The sequence below is a fragment of the Epinephelus lanceolatus genome, chromosome 16 (assembly GCF_041903045.1).
Source record: "Epinephelus lanceolatus isolate andai-2023 chromosome 16, ASM4190304v1, whole genome shotgun sequence".
NCBI lineage: Eukaryota > Metazoa > Chordata > Actinopteri > Perciformes > Serranidae > Epinephelus > Epinephelus lanceolatus.
The window spans coordinates 3,488,547-3,499,516 of record NC_135749.1 but is presented as its reverse complement, the minus strand read 5'-3'; the positions used below and the strand labels follow the sequence as shown (position 1 = coordinate 3,499,516).

Genomic DNA, 10,970 nt, shown 5'->3' with positions numbered 1-10,970 from the left:
GAAGCCAGTTTCCTTTCGGCGCCCGTGTTAACCGATTGTATCATCCACACCGGCTGCACCGCGCAGCTCCGCGGCCGGCCCTGCAGCAATTGTTTCGGCGTCTGGTCTATTTTCTGTGAGTGAATGTGTCAAGCCGGGCAGGAAGTCAAACAAAGGAACAACAGCAGCATCCGGTCAATTTTCAGAATAAAACAAATTTCAAAATAAAACACCCCGTTTGACAAATGCGATGTATATATGTGTGTGTGTTTATATACATATACTCATTACTAAGAAGTGGACATACATGTACAGTTGTTAGGAAAACATGGTGTATAATTTTATGAGGTTATTAACTTACCCATGATGGAAAAACAGCCCCAAATGTGACGGAGACAACAGCTGGGAGCAGAAGCTCTTGTCGACCAGCGTGGAGAAACGCGCACCTGAATGGAAATGCTCCAGCTCGTGCAAGAATTTCGGTGCACTGCGCTTCGCAGCACTTCGTTGGCAGTGTGGCCCTGCCGTTAGTGCGCATGACAAACTAACAGGTTATGGATAATAACGGGTTATACGTGTGAATATGTAGAAATAGGACACAGAGTCTGAAGTGGACTGTACAAGATGTCATTTTTATTTATGTAATTAAAACAAGAGGAATTGGCCTTTTGGGTTTTTTGTGTTGGACAGTCTCATGTGACTGTGGATCTCCAGAAAAGGAACAGAAACACGAGTCAAAACCGAGACACCTGATAATAGAAAAATATATATATAACCCCAAGGCAAAACAGCACCAGCAGCTGCAAGAGAAAACACAATTAACCAAAAACCTCTTGATGCAAATTAAAAGAGAGTTTCTGGGGTCAGTTATGAAAAGGATTAAATCAGCTCTGACTGATGGCAGCACCAGGCATGCACCTCTTTAAGACAGACATCAAACCCAGGGAGTGAGCTGGCCTACAACACTGAAACATCAAGAAAGTTTAGAAGCCACATGCAGGACACCAAAGAAACAGCATGAATGTACACTTCAACATAGCTCATCACAGGAATGAGGAGCAGCGTCTCTGCAGCCTGAGCATTAACATGATGTACATATAGAGCAGCATCAATGAGCGCATCAATCAGAATGACCTTTAAAGGAATTAAAAAACAACAACACACAAAACAGAAGGGTTACCATGGAGCCAGCGCTCTGAAACTCTGAAATACAGGCAAACACAGAGCTCGTGAAGGCAACACGTCAGACCCAGCTGGTATCCTAGCAACCACAGAAGCGTCCTCCTGCTGTGGCGTCAGCTGTCTGAGGTTTTATCACCGCTACTGCGCGAGTTTGACCCTAAAACATGGACCTATCAGAGGAGGTGAACACCAGACCGCTGTGTGCTCTGTCTGCATTCAGTTACATCTCACCACGATGGAAGGAAGCCAAGGAAATGTCGTACTTCAACACGGGGTCAAAGGTAACGGAGTAATCTCCTTGCTAACGCTAGCTAGCTAGTTAACTAAATTAGCTTGCTAACGCTAGCTAGCTAGTTAACTAAATTAGCTTGCTAACGCTAGCTAGCTAGTTAGCTAAATTCAACATGATTCAACATCAGTATCACAACAACAACAGCAAAGAATGTTAAAATAGGATTAGCATATAGCGTCATGTCACCTAATTATATCTGGACAGGTGTGTTTCAGACAAAGGAAGTCAGGGAAGGTTGTTAAAGTTAAAGCTAACTGCAACTGCAGTTTATGTGATGATACAATGATACCAGGGTATTCATGATGTAATGGCCCTGAAATAATATCACGATATTCCACAGTATATTTATGATTACGATATTTTTGACGATATGACAAATTAGTAAAAAAAATATGTATGTATACTAGTCCGTACCCATTGAGTGCACAGTTGCCCACGTACAGTTTCACATGGTGTATGTTTGGGATACAGGTCATAGGAAATTTTAGATTAAATAGTCAACTGAACCCACTAAGAAGAGCAATGTATTCATGAATTTGATAGTACGATTGCTTTGAAAGTACAGTAGTACCATTGCCAATAGTGGGATAGATAGTGGGCTAAAACTGTACATTAGAAGTTGAGGTAGCACGTTGAAAGGCAGATAGTTAAAGTGTTTATATGTTGTATTGACTTAAAAGTGGGGCGCACTGGTAGTTCACATGGGAAACATCTACCAAGTTTAGTAAAAATCCATATGGCGGTTAGGCCTAGATAAGAAATGAGCTCTCTAGCGCCCCCATTTTGTTTGATGGGGTCAATAATGGAGGGGTCCCCTCAGATTATGTGTGGTCATATGCCTACAAAGTTGCGTGGTGATGGGTGAAACCCTTGAGATGTTATACACCTTTATGTGATGAGCCACGCCCTCCGCAATATTCATTGCCTTATAGAAGCTCAGTTTTAGTAAGTTTTCCAACTTTTGCCAAGAGGGAACTTTAGATATTGGTCCCTAGATTATGTTCACCCAGTTTCATGCAGATCGCTCAAACTTCCTAGGAAGAGATTCATTTGAAGCGTTTTTCAAAAAATTCAAAATGGCGGAAAATCTATATAAGCGGAAGTTATGGGTTCTTGAGGCAAATGTGTTCCTCATGAGGAGAGGCATCTCTGTGCAAAGTTTCATGTCTCTACGACATACGGGGCATGAGATATGCCCATTCAAATTTTGACATTTCAATGGGTTGCTATAGCGCCCCCCTTTGGCCAATTGATGTAATATTGCTTCATTGGCATCCTCCCATGACCCTCTACCACTGTGCCAAATTTCACATGGATTGACCAAGTCAGTGAGGAGAAAAACATGGAACAGACACACACAGAGTTTTCATCATTATATAGTAAGATTATCAATTTAAGTTTCACAGTTTGCTTCAAATATTCAGTAAAAACTAAACTGATGTCTCATTTCTTTCATTTGTGAACAACAACAGTAACTCAGAGTGAGATTCAGATTCTGTTACAATATTAATAGTTCAACTAAATCAAATCTACTAATTACACATTTAAACAGCTCCCAGATACATAAACTGTCCCCTGGGATCTATATATATAAATCAACAGCTGATTTTCTTCTTTGAGTAAAATCCTAAATGATTGAGTTGTTTTTTTCCACCTGGACCTAGTGTTGTCATGAGAACCGATACTTCAGTACCAAATCGATGCCAACACGCAAAACATACGTCGGTACCTGCTTTTTTTCAGTACCATAAGTACCGGATACAACTTTGCCCTCAGCGGGCCATGTCGGTTCCTGTCAGAACTGACGGGGGCAGTATACACGCGTCAGTCTCTGCTGGGGACGAGCGCCGAAGAAGAACGCCTGTTCTCCATCATGTTTGCTAGGAACAATGGCTTCTACAGGTGCTAGAGCTTAGATCAGGCCCAAAAAATCCAGCCCAACACCACCCGAGCCCGTGCATGTTCTGTCCGAGCCCGGCCCGTCCCTTTAACTGTAATCATGAACCCGAGCCTGGTTTAATCCCGACTTTTTTTAAGGATACGAACGTGGACATTGAAGGCTGACTCTCGTCTTTCTTTCCATGGCAAACCTTCGTCATGTGTCTCTTAAGTGTCGAGGTCCCCGTCTTTTTGCTGTCATATACCAGCATCGTGCTGCACGTGGTACGCTCAATGAAGCCGACACACACGCTGTCACCATCGATCACTCACATGTGCGCGGCCAGTGGCACAGTCAATTTCTGTTTTTTAATTTTTATCGTGGTATCAAATGAGTATCGAGAATCGTGGAAATTCACTGGTATTGTTATCGACTACTGAAATTCTGGTACCGTGACAAGCCCACCTGGACCTTTATGCTCTGCCATTTCTCCTCTAACCATCAGCTGTAACCTGTGACAGGCTGTTATGATACAGTCACATATATGGAGTTTATTCACGTAGGTTTCCATCAGCAAAGGTTTGTGACAGAATCAGAGAGGAGAGGGAGAGATGCTGTGCTGCTGCCAGAGGAGCCGCTGAATGAGTTCCCTCTGAGCGCTAAGAGAAGGAAAACATTCAGGACGCCACAGTTTATTCCACACTACTGAAGCTGCTCCTCTTTTTACTGGAACCACCAAGGAGTCGCTGATCATTTCGCTTTCAGCCATGATTGTCCAAGTCCAAATATCGTGGGTACCATGGCTTGAATTTTTCATATCATATTAAAGATTATAGCGCGGTGTTATTGTGAATGAGATGATACACACACACACAGCATCCCATCAGGCTCTTCATGAGGCATATGACCTTCATCATCATGTGCTCTGTGCTTCCTGTGCTATTAAATATATTAAAGTTCTTTGACTCATTAGACTGTCTCAGTATTTCACTAACTAGTATAATTGCTCTCCCTCCTGCAGTTTGAGTCTCAGACTGACCCTGACTTTCCTCCAGAACTGTGTCATCTGGCTGGTTTATTAAAAAGTGTTGGCAGGTGTGTTAAACTTTCTCACGCTGAGTTACTCTCCTCGTCTGAAGATGTTAAAATAGCCTGTTATATCTTTATATGATCTCTTTCCTCCTCTGTCCCACATAGGCCTTTTATTAAAGAACACTGTTATCTTCTTCACTTAAATTCTGGAAATGAAATTCCAAGTCACTCCAGCATTATTTAAACAAACAACTGAGACAAACAACTGTTTATTTGTAGGGCTGATGGAAAAACGCAGAGTAAACCCAGAGTACAATGTGAGGTTCTCTAAATGATCACTTGGTGCCTGTTTACTTGTTTACTCATACCTTGAGCCACTTTGGAGAGGAGATTGTTGTGATTATTGGCTTCTTCACGGTTCCATCTTGCACCGTCCCCAGAGTCCTGTTAAATGATCCCCTTCTGTCTGAGGACAGGCTCTGAATGATTAACACTTGCCTCTCCATTGGTAGGCCCCACAAGTCTCCACGAACGACCAAATCCTTCCCCCGCCAGAGGGTTACGATCCCAAACTGACCCGAGACAACAGGAAACACTATAAAGGCAGAGGACTGCACATCTACGAGGAGGTAATGACCACACGTTAGGTACTGTTTTGGTTCTGAAGTGTCTCATGCTTATTATCAGCCTGTAATCTGGTCATGCACAAAACTGGCTGACTGCTGGAATCACTTCTTCTAAAGGTGCGGACACACCAAACCGACATCAAAGAACTAGCGGCGACGAAAGCCAACTGTTGCGTCGTCTACGTCGCCTCACGTCGCCTCACGTCGCCCTGTGTCAGTTGCATTTGAACACACTACACGGACTACAGCCAACGGCCAAGTAGCACGTACGTTCTACGCCTGCGTGAGAGAGAGCGGAGTGAGAGAGTGGTACATCCTGTCAGCCGAGGGGTTTCCTATCTGTGCAGCCGAGCACCGCAGCACCTCCACGGACTATTACATCCAGACGGTCCCGGTGTTTCCTCCGCAGGCTCCACTTCACTCAGCTGCCCGATAAACCCGCTGCTTCTTCCCACTTTAACCTGAATAACAAACCAGGGCTCGGTGCTCCGGTTGGATCCAAACGGAGAGCCGGGCCTAGCTCAGAGACTAGCGGAGGCTAACTGGCTGTGCTTCCCTCCGGTCATGCTGCGGCTAACGCTCCGCTAGCCGCTCCCAGCTAGCTCCGGTTTGTTATTCAGGTTAAAGTGTGAAGAAGCAGCGGGTCTGTGGGGCAGCTGAGTGAAGTGGAGCCTGAGGAGGAAGCACCGGTTAGCCCCGGTTTCACTACAGGCAGATTCACTCGCTACAGGGGCGAGGAAATAAAAACTGAACAGCCAATCAGAGTGATCTCTCTCACCGACAAGCTCCGCCGCCGATTCAACATGCTCAATCAGCCGAAAAACCGCTGACGCCGAAGTGCCAACGGTGCGGGACACACCGCAAAAACTAGGCCGACAGACGCTCACCGACAGCCCGACTTTGACCGTCGGCTTGGTGTGTCAGGGCCTTAACATTATATCAGATATGTGATTTCATTCACCTTCCTAAGAGCTCGCAGGAGAATCCTCCTCCAATGGAAACAGTAGACTCCACCATCTTGTGCCTCTAAGCTGCGTGATACAATGTTTTTCCGAGACCTGGAGAAGATGACGTGATTCAGGTCGGCTACTACGCTATCAGGGATGACTTTCTTTGATCATGTTCCCCACTGGACATAACATGTTGGAGATTAATCCTCCTGTGATGGAGGCAGCAACAATGTCCCAGTCTCTCACGTCTTTAGACGAAACGTGCACATGAAGGTAAACTTTGCTTTACAGGAAGATGTATTGCTGAACTAATGTTATTATTATTAGTTAATGTTATGAATTACAGTTCATTACTTCTCCAGCGATGACATCAGTGAACGTTGCCTCACAGCACTGACCACCTACACACTTGGCACACAGATCCCAGAGCAGTACATTATCAGCAGAGCGACTCCACTCAGCTCATAACACCTTCCCCTGGTGTTTACTGGAGCTTATTGTTGCAAACAGAAGCTTTGGATAATATTGGCAACGTGTTTAATAGATGGAAACGTTGGCATCTAATGAAAAATATATGTTTCAAAATGTTCCATATTCATTAGTCTGCCGCACATGGTGTCATCTAAATGTGATGACATTTGTTTAAGGCTCCTTTTGAAGCCGTTCCATCTCCGCGGAGGAATTATTCATGTCAGGAAAACGATCACGCACCGAGTTTCTGGGTCACAGGAAGCAGAGAGGGCGCTGAACAAAGCAGCCGCACACTGCAGAGCTTGTAATTACTGTGAGTCGAGGGGTGGGCTGTCAGCGGCGGCAACAGCTCCTGCTGAATTAGGCTGTTTCTGATCTGGAATTCACATTTCATTGTAAATTAAAAACGATTTATTGTATGAACTAATCCGAGGATAATGGCAGCGTGTTATTTCTTGTCCCTAAGACGTATGAAAATCTGCAGGTGGGGTCATGTCTGCAGACAGTGAGCCTGACCTCAGTGAGACACACTGCTGCCCCGGGTCACACTGAGTGACACATGTACTCCAGTTATTCCTAATAAAACATTATGGGGGTGTGAACTACTAGTTCATCTGTTGGGGCAATTTTCAATCCCGCCAGCATCGTACCTTATTACATGTGGTGAAATGAAGAGGCAGAATGAGACTTACAGCAGAGAGGGAGGAACAATCATCTTCTCATCTCACCTCTGACAGAGTAAAAGTACTTTTTCCTTCAGCTGCAGTGATTATGGCTTCATAAAATCATGTTCTGCTGCACATTTAAAAATTATACCACAGTGATACATCAGAACAGAAGCAATAAGTGCAGTCATACATCACCTGTGTCACGTTTCAGTTCAGAGGAGGACCCAAATGCAGACCAACAGACAGTTTGAGTTTCTTACAAAAAGCGAGCTTTAATGCAGCTGGTCGAAAACATCCAGTACAGGGAGGCAACTCTAAGTCCAAACGAGAGCAGAAGAAAAACCTGCTTGTGTTCACCAAGACACGGTTACAGGAAGATACGCCCAACTCGAACGGTAACTCAGACAAGAGCAAAAGTGGTGGTCCCTGCGTTAATCTCAAACTGTTGAGGATAAGCTCATCTTAACTCATTAACTTTGACGTGTTCTGTCCGTCTGCCTTGTTGTCCTGTTCAACCTTAGGAGAAGTCCAGAGCTGTGCCGCTGCGCGCTTCGTCAGAGTACGGCCGTCATCCCGTCCTCGAGGAGTACAGAAGAGGTCAGCGATACCCTCGTGTGTGTAAGCTAAACGATGACACACACAGGACTGGGATCGTCTGGAGTGAGTCCGAATTATATGGACCAGTGGCCCCTGAAGGCTTCGACAGGAAGAAATGAACTGTGACAGTAATAAAGCAGCGTTGTGATGTGCAGATTTCTCGATGGTTAAAAAAATCCAAAACATCAAACATTCCAGTCATCGTTTATTCAGATGACATTTAATTATGACGTATTACTGTTTAATATTCTGGTACTTTGCAAGGCACAAACAGTTTTTCTAAGTGAAATATGATCTGTCCAAAGCGTTAAAAGAATAAATCAGGAAATATGGAGATGGTGACATTTTCCAGGAAGTTTGGGGAACATTTGAGGCTGAAATCACTCCATCAGTATGAGCGTCATTCAAAGGTTCAGGTGGAGCAGACAGTCTATAAATCCAAACACGTCTTCCAGTTATTGCTGCTCCATATTGCTCATGATATCAAAGATCAGTCTTCGTGTTCAGATTTCTGCTGTCAGTACAGAAGTTGCTTTTATTAAGAGAGTATTGTGGATGTCAGGCGTACGGTGAATCCTTAAACTGACAGGGTTCTTGAAGCTTCAGGCAAGTTAGGTCTGAGACTTTTTAGTTTTTAACGCCACTCAAAATGAAATTTAGGACCAATTTTACGGGCGGTGTTTTAACCCTTTGAAACCTGAGCATATAGGCTTGACTTCTTTCAAAAACATGGGAAGAAGGCCGTGAGCACGGCATGTTCAGTGGTGAAATCCTGCTAGTTTACTGTCAGAGGCACTAAGATTAATTCACATTGAGCCCGATCTCACTCCGAACCCGTCGAAATCCGGCGCTTGGGCAGTGACTTGTGGCGTCAGAAACAAAGAAAAAGACATCCTGTAAGGCCGGCGTGATACGCGGCCGGTTGCCGTTATAGTTTAATAGCGCCTGGCGGTGTCAGGGGGGAAAGTGGCGGGACAAGGACGAAAGGCAGCGAAAATCTGAGTGAGGTGGGCAGGAGAGGCGGTGGATTGTCCAACAAACACCGATTTTCACCCAAGAGAGCAGCGTTCGCGTCCAGTAAGATTCTTTTTCTTTAAAGATATTTTTTAGGGCATTTTTGCCTTTGATAGGTCAGTCAAGTGTGAAAGGGGGGAGAGAGAGAGGGAGTGACATGCAGCAAAGGGCCACAGGCTGGAGTCGAACCCAGGCCGCTGCGGCAACAGCCTTGTACATGGGGCGCCTGCTCTATCCACTAAGCCACCGACGCCCCACATCCCGTAAGATTCTAAAGTCAAACCCTGTTTCTTTTTTCCGAAACTTAACCACGTGTCAGTTCAAAGAGCCCAGTTTACGTTAAAAAAAAAAAAAAAGCGAGGTTTAATTCAGCCGACAAAAAACAGATACAGCAGCCAACCGAAAGTCCAAATGAAAGCTGAATGAAAACCAAACCAAAAACCAACCAGGGACACGATGAACGATGAACTCAGGCAAAAAAAAAAATCCAAACACAAGATATCAGGCAGGAGCACAGAGCATGGACGACATCAAGAACACAGGGATGAGCACAGGATGAGCATAGACAAACTGACAAAGGACAAAGGGAAACACACAGATATATCTAGACGAATTCGGCGAGCGATTTGTGTATGCTGCCATCTTGCGGCGGCGCCATTGCTGCAGTGACGTGTCAGTCATCAATTCATTATGCTGTCATTGTGAACTGACTCTCTACAATGACAGCATCATGAATAGCTGGATTGATGATGTTAGACAGTGGCCTCCGGTAACTGATGAAGGTATCATTAAACACTGTGTAATATAACGTTAGCATACGTTACGTGTGCTGACGTTAGCAAGCTAGCAGCGTGACATTTAATCATTATGGACAGGCTACGTGACTAAAAACAACAACACGTGTTTGTGTTTTGTTTTAGGTATTCAAGAATATTTTATTGATCGCCTGGCCTCCGATGACCAGAAAAATGGCAATTACAGGTCTCTGATTGAGGGTCAAAATTACCTGAGCCCATAATGATTAAATGTCACGCTGCTAGCTTGCTAACGTCAGCACACGTAACGTATGTTAACGTTATATTACACAGTGTTTAATGATACAGTCTATTATCTCCCTATTACTTTAATCTTTCTTGCTTATCGCTCAAACAAATGACTAATTTCTATATTAATATCGGTACTCATTTAAGATACCTTCATCAGTTACCTGAGGCCACTGTCTAACATCATCAATCCAGCTATTCATGATGCTGTCATTGTAGAGAGTCAGTTCACAATGACAGCATAATGAATTGATGACTGACACATGTCACCGCAGCAATGGCGCCGCCGCAAGATGGCAGCATACACAAATCGCTCGCCGAATTCGTCTATACACAGAAAACTAATCACAAGAACAAGACAGCTGGAGGAGGAAGACACGGACAAAGGAAGGAAATGGGGACTGGCTAACAACAAGGGTGGAGCACAAGGGAAGACTCTGGGAACAGGGAGGGACTAACGAGACAGGTGTGACAGAAAACACACAAAGACAGGAAGTAAAACCAGACACGACACGAGGAGAGAATCTACAAAATACAACAGACAGGAGTTCCTTGGACGTCGTATGTGGACGTGGAAAGTCCATGAATGTCAGTATGTGATGAGGTCTGAGTGAGAATGTTGTGACATCAGCTGTAGAAGTTACAAAGAGCTTCACCCAAACCCACAATCATTCATATCCATATTTACCACGTTGCCTGTATTTGATCTCTCCTCTTTTTGTTCCCTTTGTGTAAATACCGTTCTCTCTCTCTGCATCACTAACCTCTTTGTTTTGCAAGTTCTCGGATTCCTTTTGTGTAAATTCTGAACCCACGCAACTGAGACCAACCTCCTACATAATAGGATTTTTCAGAGCACAGACGTACAGTATCTCATTTGCTCCTGCCTTTGTACTCTGGCAGAAATAGACCATTTATTCTTAGAAACGATACAGTATTTGAATGTGTTTGGTGTTAGAAGTTCAGTGTTTATTTAAGAGGATCAGGAGCTAATACACAAGGTGGCGTTCAAAGAGGAGGAAGAGAAAAAAGAGCCGAGTGAAATGTAAATGTTGTCGCATAAATGGTGGTTCACAAAAGCCTTTATGAAACAATGGTTTCACACCTCGGCCAACAGATTCCTCTGTGGAGTCCTGCACCAAACGGAGCTCAGTGCAGTATAGAGACTTTATTATTGCTGTGTGTGTTCGCTGTGCAAATCATTTGTAAATGTTTAAACTTTTTAAATATTTAGATG

At 44.2% G+C, this 10,970-nt stretch overlaps 1 protein-coding gene across 1 annotated transcript; it reads left to right on the top strand.

Moving 5' to 3' along the window:
* The first annotated feature begins 1,263 nt into the window (after window positions 1-1,263).
* On the top strand, window positions 1,264-9,450 carry cfap90 (cilia and flagella associated protein 90). The gene is made up of 3 exons (XM_033638066.2): window positions 1,264-1,442; window positions 4,877-4,993; window positions 7,601-9,450. Exons 1-3 carry the CDS (start codon window positions 1,326-1,328, stop codon window positions 7,793-7,795), a joined length of 429 nt encoding a protein of 142 aa, XP_033493957.2. The 5' UTR covers window positions 1,264-1,325; the 3' UTR covers window positions 7,796-9,450.
* The last annotated feature ends 1,520 nt before the right edge of the window (window positions 9,451-10,970 follow it).